This window comes from Globicephala melas, chromosome 11, assembly GCF_963455315.2.
Source record: "Globicephala melas chromosome 11, mGloMel1.2, whole genome shotgun sequence".
NCBI classification, from domain to species: Eukaryota; Metazoa; Chordata; class Mammalia; order Artiodactyla; family Delphinidae; genus Globicephala; species Globicephala melas.
The window spans coordinates 11,548,323-11,573,365 of NC_083324.2; the positions used below are offsets into that span (position 1 = coordinate 11,548,323).

Below are 25,043 nucleotides of genomic sequence, written 5' to 3' on the forward strand. Positions count from 1 at the left end.
TGGTAGGTGAGAGCTTTTTGAGGGCACAAAGGCCATGGCTTGTTGAGTCTGTACGGCAGCTCATGGTGGGCACCTTATCCACACGTGTTGAATGGAGATGAACAAATGGGCATGCAGTTCAAAGGAGAAATTTTCACCAAAACAAGTGTCAGTAAGTAGGACTGAACCTACACACTTACTTTGGGAAGGTCAGAACAGATCCCTAGCACGGGACCTTGTACTCATCAAAGTCAAAACTCAGGCCAGCCCCTCCTTCTTCAGGAACCAGTGCTGTGTCTGGCCAGTGGGATTCTGCCCCTGAGCTCCGCAGAGAAAGGGGCTGCTTACTTGCAAATGAAGCCACCGCTTTCACACTTTCTTCTGGCATCTGTGTTCTCCGGGAAGAGCAGCTCAGGCCTGTGGAGGACGTCCACCAGCACAGATAACTCGGCCTGCACCAGTGGCCTGAGACGGTCCTCCAGGGCAGAGACGATGTCCTGGAATGGAAGCACAGCCTTGGTGAGCAGCTTGGGCCACAGCTGACTGCAGGAGGGTGAGAACATTCATTTCTGACCTAAAGCATGACCACAGACGAGACTGGGTTAGACTAACCTTAGCACCGTCTGGTATTTGCCTCAAATTATTAGACATTGCCCAACGGTTACCTGAAGCATTAGGCCCTGACACAGAAAACAAAGTGATAACAAGTCATCATTCCCACCCACCCTGTGAGATGGCCCTTATGCTACTTAAGGGATCATTCCACATATTTTAAAATATGATGCAAAAAGGACGTTTGACAACATGGAAAGGTGTCTACAATATGAGTGCAAAAAATGGTCAAACAATAGTATGGACTATATGATCCGCTTCTTATAAACAACATTAATATCTCAAGGATATGCAGCAAACATTATTAAAACATCATTAGTGGTTTTCTCTGGGTGGCGGAACTATGGGTGAGTCTAGTTTTCTTCTATGTATCGGTTCTTGTGAGTATTGTCAAATTACTTCCAATGAGCATGAATTATTCACATAATAAAAAGTCATATAAAAATGAGAACACAAATGAATGAACATGCTGTATCAACATGCTAAATACATGTACCCTGAGAGCATGATGGTCTTCAAATGCAAAACACATAGCTGTAGGAAAGGAAAACAGAGAGAAGTTGAAAGAGCAGCAAAACCAACACAACAAACACCGTATAAAGGCAAATGGCAGAAAACAGATGAGAAATTATCTTCAAAAGATGCTCAAGTCTGCTGTCTGGCTTGCTAACTCAGAACCAAGGCATCGGCGTGCTGGCTAAGAAGAACAGAACGCAGCCTACTGGATAAGGAGGAGCCGTTAACCAAGGAGATCTGCATGGAAAGGGCCACTTTCATTGCATTCGTCTCAACTGGGGACCCAAATTTCATAGGCCGAAAATTCATAAAGAATTGGGTGATCCAGACCACCCAATTTCTGGTGATCCAGAAACTAAAACTAAAACTTGTCAATACAAGTTTACTTAATCTTAGATTTAACAAAATCTGTAATCACGCAATAATATTTAGGATGCATTAAAGAATGCGTGAATGAATCAAACTATTTCTTGCGGGGAGGCGGGGGGACAATTTTCCCAACAAGTTTGTACGAGTACATTGCCCCATCCCTTAATTCAGAGTGACTTGCACACCGCTGTCAAAAAGAGGGCCGCTTTGGCAAAATTCTCTCAGGGTTTTGTCAGTTTCCCTACCAGTTTCCTCTTAGAAAGCACCCAATCTCCCCTTCTTCAAGAGTTACCGGTCCTAACTCTGGCAAAATGTTACTTGCCTCCAGCATCTGCTTGAGATTGAAGGAGTTCTTCGGCATCGTGTTCATGAAATCTTGCATCTTTTGCCAGGTTTGAACTTCACATTGCAATTGATTTGCATTGTATTGTCAAATGTGTAACATTCGGCAATCAGGGAAAGACCAACAAACAAGGATGGAGAAGCGATGGGCAGAGGGAGATGCTAGTGTTAAGTGAGGGGGTATGTCTGAATGGGGGTTAATTATATAAGCGCGTCCTTTGCAACTTAATGTTCTCACATTATGACAACTTCTGCTGTTCTGGGCAATCTCGTAACTCCAGGGACTCAGACAGACAATAATTCATTAGATAACGAGGATCCCTTTAGCCACTGGCCAAGTCTTTAAAACAAGCACTACCTAAACGTATGTATTTTATTCTATTCCCCAAGAGTATGCATAATAGATCTAAGAAGAGCCCTGGTATGTTTCTGCAGCCACAGATAATTGATTTAGTTTGAGCAGGAGAAAATACGGTGTGTTCATACAGTTATGAGTCTACAGTACAATAACTTTCCTCTTTCTAAAACAGAGTGGGGTCGGGAAGCACTCCATGAGGAACCAAATTACCTTTGTTTAAGAAGCGGTTCTGTCACAACAAGGCTGAAATTCTTCCCTTGACCTGCGAAGCGCTGCCCACCTCCCCAGCTCCATGGGTTCTGGCCACACTAACCTTCCTGCGGTCTTTGTACACACATGCTCTCTCCTTCCCTTCCACTCCATTCTTTAAGTAAGTCCTACGGTTTCCTGGTCTCGGTTCCAATGCTACTTCCTCAGCAATGCCTTCCTTGACCACCAGCCCCAGTTCCAGGCAAGATTAACGTCCTCATCAGTGCCTTTCGTAGCACTACACATTCCTCTGCAGTGTTTGCCCCTCCTGCCATTTTACTTTTATCTGTGTGATTAGTTGATTAATGTTTGTCTCCCTTCCAACACTTGAGAGTCTACGAGGGTTAAGGTTACTTCTGGTTTTGGTCATTGTATCCCCCGTGCCTAGGCTGGGGTTGATGAATGAAACAGTGAACTCATTCGTCTTTAGGTAACTTATGTAACCTTCAGAGGTTCATTTACTTCACCAAATGATAATAATTATTACAGTCATAACAATAATAATAGTAATAATAATTAGAAGAGCAGCTCACTGATCAAGTGCTCACTACATGCCAGGCTCTGTTCTGTGTGCTTTATGTGTATTGTATTTTCCAAAGATGGCCATCACAGTATAAACTATCTTGCACGCTCTTCTTACAATGAGTCACTGACATCCCTTCCATCACATGGGGGTCCATGTCCTCTCCCCTTGAACCTAAATGGACATATGTCACTGCCTTGACCAAGAGAATATGACAGAAGGGGTGCTATGTGATTTCTGAAGCCAGGTCATTAAGGCAAAACAGCTTTTACTTATCTCTCTCAAGAGAGACTTATTTTGGGACCCAGCTGCCATGTTGTGAGGAAGCCCAGACCACATGGGGAGACAATGTGTAGATATTTTAGGTGACAGCTGAGGTCCCAGCTGACAATCAGTATCAACTGTCAAACATGTGAGTGAGAGAGATTTCAAGATGCGTCCAAACAGAACCACCATCTGATTGCAACTGCATGAAAGGACTCAAGGAAGAAACACCTCACTGAGCCCAGTAACCTCCAACACTAAAAGAGCATAAAACAATTGCTGTTGTCCTTTGTTAGGCAGGCAAAGATAACCGCAACATCTTGACTCTCTTAATCTTCATATCAACCCTGTGACGTAGGCGTTACTATTATACTATTTTACAAGTTAGGAAACTGGAGAAGTTAAGTAACTTTCCCAAGGTTATGCACTTCTAAGCAGCAGAGCCACAATTTGAACCCAGGCACTGTCCTGAGACCACGCTCTTCACGACTGCACCATTGCACTGAGCTCATCTGAAGGATCTGTGATTCTCCAACTGTGGTCCAGGTACCATCTGTGAGAAAATCACCTGGGGTGCTTGTTCAAAGGAAGATGTTAATATTAAGATGTTTAAGTGTTTAACATCATCTAATTCTCACTACTCTCCCTTTCAACAAAGGGAGAGCACATTTCTTCATAGGTACTAAGAAAAAAAAAAAGTATATCCTAGCTAGAATTTAATAACACTTTTATTTTCATTTCGCTCATTTTGATATAAAACTCCTCTCTCAAGTCATGATTACACTTGTTTACCTACTAATTCAAGAGGCTAAAATCCCAAGGTGATGAACAAAAAGGAGCTGTTATGCCCTTATTCTAAGCATCTTCTTCTAACACTGATGTACTCCTTCCTAATAAGAGAGGAGGGACTTCTTCATAAAGAGATCTGTAAATCAATGAATAACCTCTAAAGACCATGACTTTGTCAGGAGCTTTTCTGGTCCCAAGTAGCTCTGCACTCCTAGCCCCACAAACATCATTGCATTTGACTGTCCACTCACCATACTGTGGCCAACCCTGGATTTTCTCTGGCTTCAGGAAGCACTTCTGTGTGGGGAACCGTCTCAGGCCAGGTTAAGGGTCGCTTCTGTCAGCACCAGGAATTACCTGCAATCGCTCGATGATGTTCCGGTAGTCTCTGGAAGCTGCCAGGACGGAGTCTCTGCGAGCTGCATTGCGGGCCGTCAGCCGCCAGTTCATGGCAGTTTTCTGCACGATGTTGTGGGACTTGAGGAAGAGGTTGTTGACCTGGCTGTCCAGGTCCACAGGGATGGCAATGGCCCGGCTCTTGGCTGTACAGGAGAAAGGGGACTCGTGAGCCTACAATTTTGATGGGAGACACCCTAGAGACAGACAACTCCCCCCCACCATCCAGCAGGCAGATGTTTCCACGCCTGTAACATGAGTGTGGACATGGAGTAGCTCAACTGAACTTCATAATCTGTTAGGTCGGGTTTTCCAATGTGAATTCTGAGGGGCAGCAGCTCTGAGAGAATTTATAATGCTCCAAGGTCATACAGTTCAAGTAACTCAAAGTCAAAGTTCAAGGGGCTTCCACAATGAATAGCTTCTTAGGGTCTCAGATGTGTTCATACACTTTAAGAATTATCAAGACAGGGAACTCAGTTGGCCAGTAAACTGCTTTTCTAAAAATCCTCCAGTTTGGTATCCTTTCAACAATCTACAAAATGCTGTTTCAAGCCAAACATAGTACAAAAGATAATATTTACAATGACATAAAGCTAGTCTTTCCATATAGGCTCTTGTATTTTTTTTTTTTTTACTTCCTTCAAAAAAGGACAATTCCAGTCCCATCATGAGAAAAACATTAGTCAAATCCACAGTGGGGTATACTGCAATAAAGATGTTAAAAAAAAAAAAAAAAGTAACCCGATGAGCAAGAAAAAAAACCACAATGGGGGACATTCTACAGACACCTGACTAGGACATCTCAAGACTGTCAAGGTCACAGAAAATAAGGAAGGTCTGAGAAACTGTCACAGACCACAGGAGACTGGGGAGGCATGACAACTAAATGCAATGTACCAGCCTACACTGAATCCTGGAGCAGAAAAAGGACAATAGTGGAAAAAAGTGGTGAAAACCAAATCAAGTCTGGAAGTTTAGTTCATAGCAATAGGCCAATGTCAGCTTCTTAGTTTTGACAAACGTAGCTGGTAATGGAAGATGTTGACAGCGGGGGAAACTGGGTGAGGGATATATGGGAACTCTTGTGTCATCTTGGCCACTTTCTTATAAATCTAAAATGACTGCAAAATAAAACAGTTAAGAAAGGAAAATAACTAGACGAACAATCCTTTTTTCCATACGCGAAATCCAACAACATGGAAAAAACTAAGACAACTGTTCCTTCTCTTCAAAACTTCATACCAGTAGAAGCAAAAAAAGTGCTGGGGTTAATGGGTTGTACAGTTTTCATGCTCTGCTGTTTCACAAATACCAGCCCTCCTTGCCTTTCCTCATCACGGCCAAGACTATGAAAACATTTCCTCTCTCTGATGATTACTGGGCTAGGAACTCAGAGATCTGCCCAAGTTTTAACCAACAACCTTAAGTTGCAGGATCATACATGGGCAGAATTTAGGGCTATCTGGGGAGCCCATCTCAGAACCCTATTTGAGAGATATCACACCACGAACCTATAATCTGTTACGTACACACTTTCAAAAGCCTAATCTCTTTCTGTGAAATAGTACCACGTAAATAATAAAAAAGACACGAATACCTTCCATATGAGTATAAAGGAAACCAGGCAGGGACGACTGAAATCGGGCAATGAGCCCTAGTAAACACAATCTATACTTGCTGGACAGCTACTCAACAGTGCTAAGAGCCCCGCTTGTCTTTTCTGGTGTCTGCAGAGATCTTAACAGCTACTAGAGACAGACAACCCTTCTCAATTTAGGCAGGAAGATTATCCCTTTGCATTGCATAGCATGTATGGGGAGGGGGTGGAACAGGGCAAAGCAACAGAGCCTGACAAGCTCCGGGTGAAGGGAGCAGTAATGGTTGTAACTTCCTTTCAAAGCTGCCTAGGAGAGGTGATACAAGGTTGCGGGGAGGGGAAGGAGAAGCATTTATCATCAAGAGGCAGAAGGGAGCAGTGCGCCATTTCTGAGAAAGGGCGTTCCACAGGATTGGACATGTGCTTTGCACGAAAAAAAGTTTCCATGTGGTCAAATATGTTTACCGGATTAAACAAATCACTTTCTTGAACAAGGGGCTTCCCAGGGCCTTGAATAAACTTGAGCTCTGTGACTTGCCAAGAGTTGCCTAACATTTAACCGTGGAATCTTGTTTTTCAAAGCCTATCTTTCTTTGGGACTTGCTGGCTCTGGACTTTGGCAGGTGCTGGCTTGGAAAGATGAAAAGGAGGTTTAAGAATCAAGAAGATCTCAGTTCCAGTTCTGGCTGTGCAGCCTCCCGGGTGCGGAAGCCTCACAGAGCTTTATAGCCACTGCTCCATCCAAGGTGGCCTTTATTACCACTGGGCAACGCATATTCATCATGTTAAATCCAACCTGAGTTGGTGTCTTACCTACATCAGAGAGCACCCGAATGCAGCTCTCCACTGAGGCCTTCTGGCTCGGCATGAGCCAGTTGCAGTGGTAAACCCTGAACACACCTTGCAGCAGCTGCACAAAGACGGGCTGGCGAGTCTGCAAGAAAGAGAAGCCAAGAGGAAGGCGACGTGAAGACTTTTATTTGTGACCGATTGATACGCTGGTCAGAAACAGACACTGCCTTGAACCACGGGTTCATGGACCCTTATGCAAGAGTGGGAAGGGGTGACCAGTGATGAGCTGGATTCCAGAAGTGGCCTGGCCAAGGGAGAAAAAGTCAGAAGCATTTTAAGGCAATGCACAAACTTCATGCTAAGTCTGACCACCAGAAGGCGAAGCAGAATATCACAGCCTGAAAACAGGTATTCTTGTCTAGCTACCAACTGGCTGTGTGACTGTAGGCAAATCACTTTAGTTCTCTGAGCTTTAACTTCGTGCAATATATAAAATACAGGGATTGAGGCCAATGAACCCCCAAAGTTGTTTCCAGATGTTATATTCCATGAGTAGAACCTATATATATATACTTTTTTTTTTTTTTTGCGGTACGCGGGCCTCTTACTGTTGTGGCCTCTCCCGTTGCAGAGCACAGGCTCCGGACATGCAGGCTCAGCGGCCTTGGCTCACGGGCCCAGCCGCTCCGCGGCATGTGGGATCTTCCCAGACCAGGGCACGAACCCGCATCCCCTGCATCGGCAGGCGGACTCTCAACCACTGTGCCACCAGGGAAGCCATAGAACCTATAGTTTTAATCAGCATAAACAAACTGGTTAGTGAATCTCACCTAGAATGCTCCTTACTTCTTTATTTCTGGCCGTGTCTTCAATGACATAAGGAGAAGCTAGTTCTCATGGTTACTCTTCACAAGTGTTCATTTACTACAGATCAGTACTTGCAAGTTAACTACAGAGTAGGATTTATTCCTCTCTATGATGGTATAAATTTGTACTCATTTTAAAATAAAGGAACTCAAACTACGACTTAATCAATTTGACATTGACTTCCTAAGTGCATTTGCAAATTATAATTTTGGCCTTCATCCAAAGCTACCTGGACCAGAGTAGCATTAGACCTGCAAGGCAAAGGTCACTGTGTATGGTAAGCTACTCCACTGGTCTTTAATTTTTAGGAGAAAGTACTTGCAGATCCCTTCCGAAAAACAGGAGGAGTTAATACAGCAACGAAAAAAAGTACAGAAAAAACTCTAGAGAAGTTTCTTAGATAAAAGAACAACAATTGAAAAGTGCTAGGGGAAAGGAAATTTATTGTAAGAAATTAAAACAGGTTATGATATCACTTTTATGTGGAATCTAAAAAAAATGATACAAATGAACTTATTTACAAAACAGAAATAGACTCACAGACATAGAAACAAACTTACGGTTACCAAAGAGGAAAGTGGGGAGGGATAAATTAGGAGTTTGGGAATAAACTATACACACTACTATATGTAAAGTAGATAACCAACAAGGACCTACTGTATAGTAGAGGCAACTATACTCAGTATCTTGTAATAACCTATAATGGAAAAGAACTTTAAAAAGAATACGTGTGTGTGTGTGTGTGTGTGTGTGTAGAACTGAATCACTCTGCTGTACACCTGCAACTAACACAACACTGTAAATCAACTATATTTCAATTAAAATTTTAAAAAATAAAACAGGTTAATAAAAATTCAGAACCTCCTCTATAAACACCGTTCAGATAACTTTCACTTATTAAGTACCACACACTTCACTTAAGAGCTCACTGGGGCCTTGGTAAGTATCCTATGACAGAGGAGTTACCTTAATAACACAAATGAAAAACAAAAGCTCAGAAAGGTTAAAATAAAGCATCCAAAAGAACGAAGTGATGGCCAAGCAGTGAGTCATCTTCAGGGCTCTCTGATGCCCCAAATCTGTGCTCTTTCTACTAAGTTCACCTACAAACCAGAATCTCATTACTTTCTTGAGGGAGTACTTTCTGTTCTGCACCTCACAGCCCACCAAGACAGTCATCTGTGTTACTAATAGAGGACAGGAACACAGGAAGCCTGAGAAATTGGCTGAGAAGCCCTGATACTGAGCTCCTGAGCCCAATGGGTCCACTGAGAGCAGCTATGTATTGAGAACACTTCTTCCCTGCCTGTCCCTGTGCTGAGTGCTTTACACACACCTCATCTGACCAACCCCTGACCCCATGAAGTAAGCAGTGGTATCAGCACCCACCCTATTGGCTAATGTGCGTGGAGTTGGGATGGGAACTCAATGGCCTAACTCAAAGAAAACGAATCCTTCGACTAAATGAATTCAATTGAACCAATATTTATTGAGCATCTGCTCTATTCCCATCTGGCCTCTGAATAAACAAAAGACGAATAAATCGGCCAGAGGAGCTGCTTCTTAATTATCCATTTTAATGGACAACCTGGGGGCATCAGCTCACGCGACCTCTTGGGCTAATGAACATGGCTGCCCATCACCTTCTTCCTGAGATTCTTCCCTGCTTAGTTCTTAAGGCTCTGCGTTGCTCGTGAATCCCATTCTGACTGTAAGATAACCCCTTGATCTTCCTCTGGTCTCTTTAACAAACTGTCCTTAATTATCTGTGCTCTGCCCAGGTCCCTTCTAGTCAACCCCTTCATTTTCCCAGCTGAGACTTGAACTAGCCAATGTCTATATATGGACTTTACCACTTCCCTCTCCTGAGTCTCCCTGATTCATTTAACTCACTCAACAAATGAACATGTACCAGGGGCCAGGCACAGTGCTCGAGATAGAACAGTATCTGAGACACCTCTCTGCCCTCCCCACTGTAGCTTGCCGTCTAGCAGCACACAGTACAAGCTGCCAATTATTAGGCACCTACTGTGTACCAGGCACTATGCTATATTTTCATAAACATTAACTCTAATTCTCACAATAATCTGCAGGGTTGACACTATAACCCTGTTATAGTAAGAAATGGGGTTCTGAAGTTTCAACATCTACCCAAGTTCACAGAGCTGGGAAGGGGTGGAGTGAGGATTGGAACCCAGCTCTGACCTGCTATAAAAGCCTCCAAAGTTCTGTTGCTGCTCCCGGATCCCACATTTCCAGCTGCCTCACGGACATTCCACTGGCACCTTAAATGCAGCACAGCCCAATCCCAGGCCACCATTTTCCTCCCTCACAAATGTGGGTTAAAAGAAGGGAAGGAAGGAAACAAAACCAGGAAGGAGGGAAGGACGAAGGTACAAATCTACCTGGGGAGCAAGACATAGGCTTTTCAACAGATAAAGTAAGACATGTTAGGACAGCTTCAAAAATAGTATTCCTTGAAAATAAATATTCTAGAAATCCAGCTTGGACTTTGTATTTTAAATACGCTTAGACAAGCGCTTCCCTGGTGGAGCAGTGGTTGAGAGTCCGCCTGCCGATGCAGGGGACGCGGGTTCGTGCCCCGGTCCGGGAAGATCCCACATGCCGCGGAGCGGCTGGGCCCGTGAGCCATGGCCGCTGAGTCTGCGCGTCCGGAGCCTGTGCTCCACAACGGGAGAGGCCACAACGGTGAGAGGCCCGTGTACCAAAAAACAAAAACAAAACAAAAAACAAACAAACAAACAAAAAATATGCTTAGACAACCTGGGCCTTGCTAGGGACTTACATAACATTTATGTTGAAGATTTATTTCTCTGACCACTCCTGCCTGTCAATTGGCTTAAAACTGGTTTCAGAGCAAGGCAGTGGAAGGAGACAGCAGGGGGACCAAGATGAAAAACCAAAAATACAAATTCCTGTTTAATGGTTTCCATTAAATTAATTTGACTGGTTTACTTTGACATTTGGTTTTGCAATACTGTTTCACCGTCTCTAGGAGAATGGGTATTGCCATAGCAATGGCCGCTATGCAAGTCCAACCTGACGAACCAAAGCAGCTGGCTCTGTAGAACAGCACTTGGTAAGGAGCACGTTCTGGCCTCCAGCAGCTCATGTGCTTGGGATCTAACAAGTTCCTGTCGCCCAGTTACACAAAAACTATGTACAGATATTCTAAAAGTCGCATTCTAACTTTATGATACTTTAGAGCAGGGGTCCCCAACCCCCGGGCCACAGACCGGTACCTGTCCACGGCCTGTCAGGCACAGGGCCGCACGGCAGGACGTGAGCGGCGGCAAGCCAGCGAAGCTTCATCTGCGGCTCCCCGTCACTCCCATTACCGCCTGAACCATCCCAACCCCCCACTCTGTGGAAAAACTGTCTTCCACGAAACCAGTCCCTGGTGCCAAAAAGGTTGGGGAGCGCCGCTTTAGAGATAACTAAAAGCTAGCAGTGAAGCTCAATTAAATAGAGGGTTACCAACAGTCCCTAAGAAAACATATCTTACTAAAAATTCCGTAATTCAAGTTTCAGAGTCAGACAGGCCTGGGTTGAAATCATGGTTTTGCCAGTTAGTAGTTGTGACCATGGCTGAGCATGGTAATTAAATCCTCTGAGCCTCATTTTGTTCAGCTGCAAAATGGGGATGATACCACCTGTACTAAGCTAATATGAACTCCTTTATATAGGTAATGGCATATAGCAATATCTAATAAATGTACCAGTGATATTATACTGACCATGAATCACTCTTCTCTTGGAGAATTTACCTTAAGATTATTTGTCTACGCTCCAACCACCCTAGGCCACCCATTAACCCCAGGACAGCCTCCATTTATTTGCATGACAAGGATGGTGACTCTTGCTCTTCTGACCACCTGAGACCAAGTCTTGCTTTCATTCTGCAGGCTGTACACACAGACCTGCAGCAAGACTCCCACAGCCACGGACCCAGACGTCAGTTCTAAAAAGAAGAGCGATTTTTCCAAGTAAAAGAATAATAAAAACACCTCCCAGATCCTTTGGAACTCTAACTACACTGACAATCAGCATGCAGGGCTGCTGCACTGCACGACTCCAGGGGACTCCATGAGAGCAGCACGTGCTGGGGCTGGTGTAACGTGGCAGCCCTGCTGTCAAGGCTAAAGGACTTCTCACTCCCACCTGCCACGTACCCCTTCTGGTGAACTCTAGGCACACACTTCAAGTTAAAATGGAGATTTCCAGACATATTTTTAAAAAGTGTTAATAACACGCTAGCATTTATTTGAAAGTTGCTTCTCTTTCTAAGATTGGAGGTAAGGAATCAACAAGATTAAAGGGGAGGGGGAGGGAAGAAGGCATTTTAAGGAGAAAATCAACAACCAGCAGAACCATCTGGTACAGAAAATCATTCTCAGGTACTTGATTATCCAAGGGATCCTGTAAAAACCACTCTTCACAAAGAGAAAAGCATCTGCAGCAATGCTTTGCAGAGCGGCTCATCTACAGCCGCTCAGTCCCGAATCCGCACCAGCTCCAGCTGCCAAATATCTATTGTGAATACCCTGCATCTATCAATACATTTGTATTTCCTACCTGCAAAGTCGTACTCTGGTCTGAGAAGGGAGAGCTGAAGAACGTGGTAACGATGCTCATGACAATCTCGGTGACATACCTCTCCAAAACTGAGTCTGCATGCTTCCTGTCACTTGTGTTGTTACAGGCCTGGAGGACAAATGGACACTTTAGACATTATACCAAAACCTGCACACCAGTTGTAAAATTAAGAAATCTGTGACTACTCCTGCTAATTACCCTTAACAAAGGAAAAGGAAAAGCCTGCAAGTCAGTACTTCTCCCCTTAAGAGACAGCAATGATAAAAAAATAAATCATGGAAGAAGAGAAACAGATCAACTTGGATATCATGGTGTGGCATCACAGAACATGAAAATTGGTGTGGGACCTACAAGGCCATCGCTTCCCAATTCCTACCAACTTGCGGCAAATCTAAAACCCAAAAGGTGGTAAGAGGCATCATAACTACAATTGTCTACATTGTCCCTAAAAGTAAACTGTTTAAGCCATTCATCTTCTCTAGGCCAGAGTTTCCTAAAGCATATAATTAAGATCCTGAATCAAATATTACCACTGAGGACCACTGTGCATGATATTCTCCAAACCTAGAACACTCTTCCATTCAATCAAAATTCTGCTGATATGCAGTACTGTTGAAAATAGTGGCCTGTGACTCAGGATAACTGTATACGTTTTCAGGTGAAGAGAGACTTCAGATTTCACCTGGACTCTACATAATTTCGCTGTGTAGAATAAGATTAGAGATTTATCAACAGAAGAACAGGTTTTAAAAATTCATTTTATTAAATCAAGTCTTATTACCAAATTCATTAGCCCTATAATTTGAGATATAAAATTGTATATAATAAAAAATTATGAAGTAAGGGGTAAAACAATCAAATTTTATTAGCTATCATGCTCTGAGCCCAGTGATGAGCAGTTTGTGGACACATCCAGAGAATGAAGGTGGCAACAGATTTTACAGCATTTTTGAACAATTTAAGGCAGGGGTCAGCCAAGTTAAGGGCTACTGGCTGTTTTTATAAATAAAGTTTTATTGGAACCCAGCCATGCCCATCTGTTTACAGACTGCTATGGCTGCTCTCATGCTAGCAGGGCAGAGTTGTAGTTGTGACAGAGACCGCATGGCCCACAAAGCCAAACATGATTACCATCTGGACCTTCACAGAAAACTTGTCGGAGTCCTGATCTAAAGGGGCAAAGCAGGCCTGCCATTTCAAGCCTGAACCCCCAGATTTATGGGATTAAAAGACTAGGAAGAATTTGAGATAAAAATATATACATATTTAAATAATACATCAATATATATATGTATCTGTGACACCAACACCAGGGTATTATTAAACATAGTCCTTCGTTACAAGGAAAGTAAGTTCTTTCAGGCTCCTTGTCTCACACTGGGAATTGTACAGTCAGGAGAAAATACCACATTCTAGCGTTCTCCAATGCACCTTTTTTTTTTCTTTTTAGCATCACAACGTTTCTGAAATTGGTATTCATCTCACAATCATTCTCTCAAGGACTGAATTACTTTCCCCCCACGCGCCCTCCCCCCGAACCCTACCACCACAAAACTCATATGAAATCCATAAAGCGCCTTGTGAGGTCGCAGTCCCATAGCTTTAGAACCAATATTAAGCTCAGCGCAAAACCAAACCAAGAGTACTGAAGCCCACCCCAAAGGCTGGGTCAGGAAAGCAATAGACGGAAAGTGACATGCTTTGCAGTTTGCTCGACACCAGACTGTAGGAGATATCATAAACGCTCACACTCAGGAAGGTGTCCTTCGAGGAAAGACTTATTCTCAAAGAAACGAAAAGTTTATAAATTTGAGTTTAGTATGTCCCAGGTTATCATTCACAAATCAACCCATAAAGGATGAGATGAAAACCAGAAATAATCTACCTTACCTGAAGCTTGACGAGTAAAATCTATTCTCAGCTAGGAGTAAAAGGGTCAAGAGAAACGAGACATGTGGAAAGACGAGAGCCAGGTGCCTCCTTGTGCCACAAATCAGCGAGGTGAAATTACATGACTGCGTCCTTATGTCTGCACAGGGTGACCCAGACACACACGTACCCCCTTACCCTGCCTCCTTAGCTCCAGAAAGACTTACCCTGCATATGTCCACAAGGAAATTCTCAAACAATTTCCACATGTGATTACTGGTATAAATCTCCTTCATTTCCACCTCCGTATCCACATAGCAGTGATTCAGGAAGTTAATGTACGCAATTTTAACCTGGAAGAGAGAAACAGGCTTTTCTCAAAAACCAACTTAGTACATGCAGGATTGATTAGTTCCCTCATTTTAATAGTGACAAGGATGGACCATGATGGTCATTCCATTTTCCCCAGCACGCTTTAACTTCTATGATTTTTTGATATTCAAAATTCACTATTATAAAATTCAAAAACAAAGCTTTTGGAAGAGAATATGTTCATGACCTCAAGGTAAAGAATGGAACAAGGGCTTCCCTGGTGGCACAGTGGTTGAGAGTCCGCCTGCCGATGCAGGGGACATGGGTTCATACCCCGGTCTGGGAAGATCCCACATGCCGTGGAGCGGCTGGGCCCGTGAGCCACGGCCACTGAGCCTGCGCGTCCAGAGGCTGTGCTCCGCAACGGGAGAGGCCACAACAATGAGAGGCCCGCGTACCACAAGAAACAAACAAACAAAAAGAATGCAACAAAAAACACTGATCAGAGAAGAGAAGATGGACACGTTTCACTACATTAAAATTAAGAATTTCTGGGACACCCATGGTGGGTCCAGTGGTTAACACTCCGTGCTTCCACTGCAGGGGACATGGGTTCGATCCCTCATCAAGGAACTAAGAAAAAAAAAAAGAATATCTATGAAATGGCACTGTTACAAGAGTTAAATGACACGATTTGGAAGAAGCTGTTTGCAATGCATATCCCCACAGAGAATTCCTACAGATTTGTGCATATACGATGGCCACGCCAAAGGAAAAACAGGCAAAAAATCGGATCTGCTATTTACTTAAAGGAATATCAAATCTCAAAAACAACACACGGAAAGGGATTGAATCTCATTTAGGAATCAAGTGGATAGAAATTAAAACCACTATGAGATATCACTATACACCCACCAGATTGAAAACAAATATATACTAATAAAGGGTCTGATAACAGCAAGGGTTGGCAGGGTCTGGGAGCAACAAGAACTCTGGGGGAGGGGTGGCCACTGGAGTAACTGCTGGAAACCACTTCACATTACCGAGTCAAAGGGAAGAAATGCACCTTGTATGACCCAGCACTTCTAAGTATACCCCCTGCAGAGATGTGTACACGTGTGGGCCAGGACACACGCACTGGTCCTAACAGCCAAAAAGCAAAAATAACCCAAGTGAGCATCAACAGACGTACAGAAAATCATATTGTGGGACAATGACACAGAGCAATGCTCCAAAGCAAAGGAAATGAATACAGGTGCGTTATTTCAGGATGGATGAATCCTAACACCACACGGCGGAACAGGAAAAGGCACAAAATAGTGCATAAAGGAAGTTCAAAAGTGGGCAAAACTGAATTATACTGTTTAGGGATGTACAAAGAAAACTACATAAGAGCCACGTCACAACTATGCCTCCATGAGGGAGCCCTCTGGGGGAGCCTGGGGACTGGAAAAGGACACAGGCGGGGAATGAGGCACATTTCCTGACCTGGGTGGTGGTTACACAGCCGCTATCTTTGTAATTATTCTTATATTGCACAAGTCACGTTTATGTACTCTTCTGTACTTAGGTTGTATTTCAAACAAACATGGGCAAAAGCAAGCTATTATACCTCACTTGTGCATAACAAGAGAAACGCAAAGTACAACTATATCGAAATACCACATCCATATATCAGGGATATGAGAATCCAAATATTTGATAATATACTGTATAAACCAGACTGTGAGAAAAATGTAGTATTTTATTTCCTTCTTCTTCTTATCACATTATATAATAAGCTGGTTCAACATTCATAGAAGACAATTATGGTACATCTGTACAATGAAATTTTATACAACTATAAAAAAGGAATGTAGAATCTCTTTACGGACTGATATGAAAAAAGAATGTACCTGGAATGTCACCTTTTGTGTTAAAAGGGGGGGGGGCGGAGAATAAAGTATATATATTTATAAATGTTTTTATGCAAAACTCCGGAAGGATACACAAGAACCTAATACATAATTTTCTGAGGGGTGTGGGGAACAGGTAAAGATTTTTCATAGTTTACTCCTTTATGGTCTTTGCTATTTGAATTTTTCTAAATGTATTAACTTTTCCAAACATTAATCTAAAAACAGTGCATATATTTAATATATACTACATATGCTATATATATATAAATGTATGTATATTTAGTTTAAAATATAAACTAAGTATATATTTCAAAACATACAAAGATAAAATATATACTGTATGATCCATTTTTTGTTACTAGCTAATGTATATGAATAGGGAAACAGAAAGCTGGAAGAATTTACTTCAAAAACCTAAGAGGTATTTATTATGGGCAGTGAAATGGTAGATTACTTTCATTTTCTTATTGGTTACCTGTAGTTCCTGAATATTTTATAGTCGACATTCATTATTTTTGCAATACAAGTTTTTGTTTTAAAGAATACACTTAACAGAGTCAAGTTTTACATTGGTATGAACTGTATCTCAATGCACCGTTCTTCTCATTTCTGAGAAGTTCATTCAGGTCAATGCTCTTTGCTCAACACGTGGAATCATTCATTACACAGAGCTGAAGCCCTCCAGCAGTTTCCCATTCTTCTTCAAGGAGACAGACGGAAAAATTTACTCCCCCATCATTCCTCTCACCCAAAACCAATGCTCAAGAAGATGCTGTTTCAGCCAATGCAAATCTCACGACAAAATGAGCTGCGGTGTCAAAACTGTGAGGTCCCACCTAGGTCAGTGGAAGACTGCCATCCAGCCACAGCCCCACACGCCACGAGGAGAGACATGAGCAGGGCCCACCCATCCTGGGGATAGAGTCGCTCACCTCGGGGATGCAGTCCTCGTGGGTCACCACGCGGACAATGTCATCCAGCGGGAGCAGGGAGTTGCACTTGATCTCCGTGTAGACGTTCTTGCCCTCTGTGCACACGGCCAAGAGCTCGACCAGGTGGATGTGGTACATGAGAGGGCTGTTCTCATCCATCCGGTCCCGTTCCGACCTCATCATCTGGATCAGAGTCTGGAAAGAGGCTCTGTCGTTGTAGAATACGAGGACATCCTCTCCTGAATTAACCAGCTATAATCAAAAGAACAAGACTTGCTTATAGCACAAGTTTGCAGGGATGGGGGAAGCATTAAACAAACAAATCTATTCACAAAGAAAGAGATGTTCTGTTAGCATTGACCTTCCAAAACCAGTAGCACCTGTACTACTGAACTCACCTAGATTTCATTCATTTATATTACTAAACAACTACAAATCTTCAGCAGCATCATTTTCATTCACAGATATAAAAATATCACAACAGTCCTAAAAAACTATCAGGGGAAGAGAAAGTCTACATACCAGCATTCAGGTATCTGGTAAAAATGTAGATTTCAACCTTGCACTTGTATTTCCAAACTAATCATTAGGCAATGATTTTTGTTTTTAAAAATGTTTCCATCTCCTTTTCATGCCTTATAAGTACTCTTCTTAGAACTCTTTCACACGCTGCCTTATTTCTTCACAATCACAAATTATCCAATCCTAATTAAGATACGCCTTCCTTTCAACACTCAAAGAGTCAAGGCATTCCTATTCGTAACTTGTCTCCCGGGGACTGGGGCTTTTCATAACTCTACTTAAGAATTAATCAATTTCACCACTGCATGAAATACAAAAGATCCAAAAAGGGCCGGCACAGAAGTCAAAATAAATATGGTCAATATTATTTACTTAATAATAACTAATCTTTATGAACTCTGATTATGTGCCAGATACCATGATTACTTACAACAGCGACTAGAGTAGCACAGCAGACTTCCAATAAACGGTAGCTATTATTGTCATCATTATCTGATTTAACCCGCCTATCAGCTCCTCAAGTGAATACCGCCATGCCTTCATTTACAGAAACCCACACTGAGTGTTTGAGAAGTCAAATGACACATCCCGAATCACACAGCCAGGGACATGGTACAGCCAACATTAGCATCCCAGGTCGAGCCAACACTTTTAATGACACTACACCACCTTTCACTGAAATCATATATGTAGATAAGATGATAAACCCAAGTGTTAAGTGGATTTACTTGAGATTCCTTTTTTTTTTTTTTTAAAGGTGGAAGGATGGATGAAACCAAGCATATGCAGACGCCAAAGTTGCGGGAGTGACAGAGGACCTTCCTGGCCAGACAGCATACATGGGACACAGACGTCCCACAGAGAACCAAGGGGGACTTTGCCCCAATTCCACTGACCAGCTTCTCCTTGAGAATCATCAAGCAACAATTTTTCCAGCTAATTAATTTGGTGAATAATTTTTTTTTAAAAAAGTCATATAATCTACAAGAAGGGATGCTCTGGCTCAAAAGGTTCTACCCACACTTAACCTCCACCCACTCTATTTTGGTTCAGTATTCCTGGGGGTGTTTTTCCCTCTCAGAAGAATCCAAGCCAATGATCCTTAAAATAAACAGAATTATTGCTACAAAATCCTAGATCAGACTCTCGCCTGTATCTATAGCTTAAGCTCACAAACACATGATTACACACACTTACACACACACACACACACACACACACACACACACACACAATTACTTTCTGTCCCTTCCTATGGCTCCTGGACAGGGTGCCAGTTCATACTGATAAAATTAAATCATTTTTAAGCTCCTACAGAACACCAGAGGAAGATATATAGAAATCCACAGTTGTCACCTCAGCCATGACCATGTCCTGGCACTTTTTGATGAATTTCCCTTCGGCCTTGACGATCGTCTGCAAGAACTTGATGTACTGGACGTTTCGACCGTGAGTCTCGATGCAGTGAACAAAGTGCTGGACGACTCTCTCGTTGATCTCACTACACAGCTGGAAATTGTTCATGAAGATGTGCTGCATCGTGACCGCCTCCAGGATCTGGCACAAGAGTGAGGGCGGGGGCACAGGCACATGGTCAAAGGAAGGCCAGAGCAGAGGACCAAGTGAGAAAAAGAAGAGTCCACGACAAACACAGAGAGGGGGGCATTTAACCCCGTGAAAGCACCTTTCTCCGTGCTCGCTTCTGTACCATCTTCCTATTTACTCAACTTTTTCAATAAACACATAGGGCACTAAACTAATCATTAGTTTTCTGCTGAATGAATTCCAGAGGGACCATCAGCAGCCAGATCAAGAAATAAAACAGGCTGCCTTTATGGCCCACCCCCCACTTTTACCACTATTTTGACTTGCACAACCATAGATTTGTTTTGCCTGTTCTTGAACCTCATGCATCCTCTTCTACCTGGCTTCTTTTGTTCAACGTTACTTTTGCATGTTGTCATCCACGTTGTTGCATGTATTACTAGTTTGTTTCTTGTCACCGCTATGTACATTCCTTTGCATGACTATACCACAATGTATTGATCTGTTCTATTGTTGATGGGCATCTGTGGGAGTACCTAATTTTAAGAGTAAGTAGTTACACAATTCTTACGACAAATACAATGAACAGTATTCATATAGTGAACGAATAATGAACAGTGAACAGTGCCGCTCTGAACATTCTTCTCAATGTCTTCTGATAAACACAATGTATGCGTCTCTGCTGGCTTTATACCCAAGAGTCGAACTGTTGGGTTGCAGAGTTTAAATATGTTTGGCTTCAGAAGATACTTCCAAACAGCTTTGAAAGATGTTACCAATTTACATTCTACATTACAGCTACTCTGTATCCTTGTCAACACTTAGTAATGTCAGTCTTTTCATTTTAGTCACATTTTGTTGCACGCATCTTGCTTGATTTACATTTCTCTGATGACTAACCATGTTGAGGGCCTTGTCATATTTATTGGCCATCTGGATAACCTCTACTGTGGAGTGTCCCACTGTTAAATTTTTTGTCCATTTAAAAAAGTGGGCTGTGAATTTCCTTATGGACTCTCCTGAGTTTGATACCTATTCTGGGTATGAACTCGTTGCTGGACTCGTACACTGTGTCTTCTCCCACTCTTTGGCTTGTCTTTGCTAACTTAATGGTGTCATTTGATGAATAGAAGTTCTTAATTTTAAAGAAGTCCAATTTATTGATATTTTCCTTAATGACTAGTGCTCTTGGCATACTGTGTGAAAAAACTTCCCTTTCCACAAGGTCATGACGGTATTTTCATGTTCTCTTCTAGAAGCTTAATTTTCTACTTTTTACCCAGACTTACTGAGTTATTGGGTTTTATGACTAGTATGAGGCAGGGGGCTTTAATCTTTTCATTTTTTGCCTTTTCTTTTTCTTAACATGACAAAGAGGGAACATTACCCTACAACGCAGTAGTCCTCTTCCTGGAAAGCTCCAGCAGACGGATGAGTGAGTGTTTGTGTGTGTTTCTGTGTGTGTACGTGAGGGTGTGTTCATGTACAAAGATGTTCTTTGCAGTACTGTTCACAAGCCAAAATCAGACACTGCCTAATTGTCCATTAATACAGGAACGGTCTAAAGAAAGTTACAGCCATTCTACAGAATGCCATTTAGCCATGAAAATGAATGAGCAAAGTTTATATATTTTTCACTTGCAAAGACAGCCAAGATGTGTTAAGTGAAAAAAGCAAAACGCAAAACAATGGGTGGAGTGTACCACCATCTTCTTTTAAAAAAAGCATATTACACATTTAATATATTTTTAAAAACATATTTAACTAAAATGTAACATAATTATGTTTTACATGGATAGATGATGTTTTGTATAAACACAGAAAACCTGATGCATGATCTTAGGAGGTTGTGCCTGCACTGTGAGAATTAGCACTTTGCTATGGCTGGAGTTTGATGTAATGAGGACTGTTATTAAGAAAAAACATCAATTCATCTTACCTTTGCATCTACCACCTCTTCCCCCCTCCTTCTACCTTTTCTCCCAAAAGGATGGGGAGTATTTACATCCTCCTGAGTGTTGATCAAAATGTTCCCCGTTGGAATGAATGTTGCCTCATAACAAGTCCCAGCGGCCACAACAGCAAAAGAACAAGGTGTTCTTCTCGCTTCCTGCTTCCCCACCCGCCTCCCTACACAGATTTCCAGACAGGCCTCCAGTCTTACCCCTGGGTTGAGAAACAGGTTTATATGTTTGTGGAGCAAAGCCTGATTCTGCTGGTTGCCAGCACAGAAATTCTGCAGAAACTCGTGAGCCAGCCTCATTATCTCCTGCATCTTGGTGTCTTCGGCCTGTGTGGAGGGAGAGAGACAAAAAACAGGTTGAAAACAGGGCTATGCCTTTGACTAGAGAAGGTCGACAGGAGAAAGCACTGATCTCTAGGCCAGGAGGCCAGCTTGGATGACACCTCCATCCCCTTCGACTAATGTGGGGCTCTGGGGGTGTTTGCTGGGGGCGGGCTGTGTGAAAACATTGGGGGACTGCACTGCTGACCCTGCAAAGAAGCCAACAAGTTGTTTATACTTCATGGAGAAAAGTGAATTCTCTCCCACTAGCTTTGGGCAGAAATGAAATGATTTTATTGGGGAAAAGGGCAATAGAGAGTGAAAGCTAAGAGGAAGTGTCCGGAATTCTACTGTCTAGCAACGGCTGACATCTCTGAACCCCCTACTTCTGAAAATACGGACGGACAGCAGATGGGAGCCAACTTCCTCAATGGCCATAAACCCACACCTGCCCAGCTCTCGGGCACACATTTTTAAGTTGCCTTAACCTGTGGACACACTAACTTTTGGCAGTAGCTAACATGGCACAGTGGAAATCTCTTTAGATTCTAAGTTAGGGCACAGGTATCTGTCTTAACTCCTTTCCCTGTCACTTCAGGCACATTATTTAACCTAAGACTTAGTTTTCCTACCTATAAAAATCAGGATAATGTGTGTCCCAGGCATTTCACATGGTTGATTACGATCTTCTCATTTCACATATCAAAAACACACACTCGATAAGCAACAAGGATATATTGTACAGCACAGGGAAGTACAGCCATTATCGTATAATAACTTTTAATGGAGCAAAATCTATAAAGGTAATAAATCCCTTTGCGGTACCCCTGAAACTAATATAATATTGTAAATCAACTATGCTTCAATTAAAAAAAACACACTCAGTATTTGTAAAGAGTTGGATGCCTATGACAAGACAATTATGTAAAACCTCTTGCCACTCTGCCCAGTTCTAAACAAGCCACCATTTACAACAGTAAAAAGGCCCCAAATGGAAATCATCCCTCAGATTCATAGAGCCCGCGTCATCTTCCTAAGTCATCGCACATACTTCGCCACATTTCAAGGGCCGGAAAGTGTAGCAGTTGGGAATGCAGGCCCCGAAACCAGGCTGCCTGGCCCTTATGCCAGGTCTACAACTTCCAAGCTGTGTGACCTTGGGCAGGTGACTTAACCTTTCAGTTTCCTCATCTGTAAAATGGAGCTAATAACACACACACACTTCCTACTGTGGTTACGACGATTAAATGAGAAAATTCATGTCAAGGGCTTAGACAGTAATGACTCAGTAAACGTTAGCTATTGGTACTGGTCTAGAATGAGTGTCAGCAAATTTTTTTCTTAGCGGTCCAGATACGTACTTTAAGGCTTTATGGGTCAAAAAGCAAAACGGAAGACATTACGCACGAACTTATATAACCCCTGAAAATTGAACTATTCAAAAACGTAGCAACCAGCCTTATCTCATATGCTGTATAAAAACAGGTGGTGGGCTGGAAGTGATCCATGTCTGCAGTTTGCCCACCCTGGTCTAGACAACAGCCCTGTGAGCAAACAGAAGACGTCTGCCGAGAACGCTGACGAAAGGAATCCGAGCTGTCAGTGAGACAATCGAACAAAGCAGGAGATTTAAAAGGACACTGTTAGCAAGTCTCAGAACAACAAAATGGGTATTACATTTGTCTCCCATTTACAGAGAGAGGGGCAAAGCTTCTAGCTCTAAGAAACAAGAGGGTTTTGGACAGACAGACACCGCAGCAACCTTGAACCACTCTGCATTCTTCCTCTTCTTCAGCTAAGAAAGGAATCTGCTGGTGCACAAGCTGACTGAAAAGCTTCTGGCCTTCGAAGCAGACTTCTACAGGGCAAGCAAGCAAGCTCATAAAGACATAACAAGAGGTTAGCTGTTGGTAGGAATCCGTCCACTGTTCTCACACACTAGGATGACTGTACCCATCCAAAAACCAGACAAATTACACACACACACACACACACACACACACACACACACACACAATCTTCTGCCTTTGAGCCACCAATTCCAACCGAATCTGGTTCCTATAGATCGATTCAACACTGCTCTATAAATGAACGTCTCTCATTAGGGAAACGTTATTATGAGGCAAAGCCGAGGCCGGCAAACTCCCTCCTCACATTCTTTACACAGAGGGAGGGAAATCCACCTGCTCTTTCTAGTCCAAATGTCAGCCACATTCGGATGACACCCACACCTGTCTACATTAATTCCACCGTAGTTAAGTATCTGACCTACTGGAGGGATTGAACTTGCGCTTTACTGGCGGCTGGTTTAAGGCCTGACGCATCTGATTCACACAGGCACCATGACTGAGGAGGAAGCCTTGGCAGGGAACTTCCTAAAGTGCAGGGCAGTAGGTAAAGGTGTGTTACCTACAAAGGCGAGGTACAGGTAAGGTGGAAGGCACAGAGGTCCAAGGCCCGGGCTCCACAGGTGAGCGGGGCTGACTCCGCGAGGTGCAGCTGGGCCTTCCAGGCAAGTTACTAAACCTCTCTGGCCTCCGTTTTCTCATCTAAAATGGGGCTTCTAATAGTACCACCTATCTCATCTGTGTGTCCTGAGGGTTAAATGAGCAAATGACGTAAAGGCCTCAGCACAGTGCCTGGCACCCTGCAAGCACTAGGCAGTGAACCTTCTTCAGGCGACTCTTCACCAGCGAGTCTCTGGGAGCCACTGGCAACTCAAGAGACCGGCGTCTATGCCTTTGGACTCTTAACTTCCCCAAGCCTCAGTCTCTTCATCTATCACGTGGCAACACCAAGATCACCATAGTGGGTTTTAGAAGCTTGAATGAATGCTTCTGAAAGTGCCCTGTCAGGCCACACGGATGCAAATGTTATCCTCCTTCCCTCAATCCCATCACTAGTAATGCCAAACGCTAACATGAAAAATGGGAGACGCAGGGTAACGGCTAGCAACAGACCAGAAGACTTAGAGCCAAGCAGTATCTGATAGATCCAGCTCAACCAGCTGCCAGCATATGAGTGAGGACCTTGAGTGGGCGAGTCCCACGTCCCCACATGCATTTAGTAACTTGTAGCGCTTACATGCCTGAGTAACACTGCAGACGAAACTGTACAGCACAAGCCCATGTGCACAGACAGCTCTGTCATCAGGACTTTGTGTTCAGACCAAGCTGCCCCCATCCAGCATGGTACGGGAGTAAGGAGAGAATACACAGACTGCTCCTTCTTTATAGAATCTTCCAAGTGGAGGGAGGTTACGGGTGGTTTTGCTTCCTTGTTAGGATGCTCTGTTTGTTTCAATATAAATTACCGAAGACAGCTTTAGAGTGACAATCGTCACATCAGCTTCATTTCTTCACCGACCGCTCCCAAGTGCGAAGGGTTTGGGGAAACCCAGGAACCCGC

General features: G+C 43.1%; 1 protein-coding gene across 7 annotated transcripts in view; it reads right to left on the reverse strand.

Annotated features, from left to right (window-relative positions):
• The window catches only part of ITPR1 (inositol 1,4,5-trisphosphate receptor type 1), a 319,423-nt gene that overhangs the window by 123,581 nt on the left and 170,799 nt on the right, over positions 1-25,043 (reverse strand). For all 7 annotated transcript variants that reach the window (XM_070046603.1, XM_060308111.2, XM_060308109.2 and 4 more), the window contains 8 exons: positions 21,516-21,641; positions 19,163-19,363; positions 17,285-17,536; positions 14,370-14,495; positions 12,253-12,381; positions 6,811-6,931; positions 4,359-4,543; positions 328-476 (listed from right to left, as the gene is read on the reverse strand). In XM_070046603.1, coding sequence (XP_069902704.1) covers positions 328-476; positions 4,359-4,543; positions 6,811-6,931; positions 12,253-12,381; positions 14,370-14,495; positions 17,285-17,536; positions 19,163-19,363; positions 21,516-21,641 — 1,289 coding nt within the window. The remainder of the gene's footprint in view (positions 1-327; positions 477-4,358; positions 4,544-6,810; positions 6,932-12,252; positions 12,382-14,369; positions 14,496-17,284; positions 17,537-19,162; positions 19,364-21,515; positions 21,642-25,043) is intronic.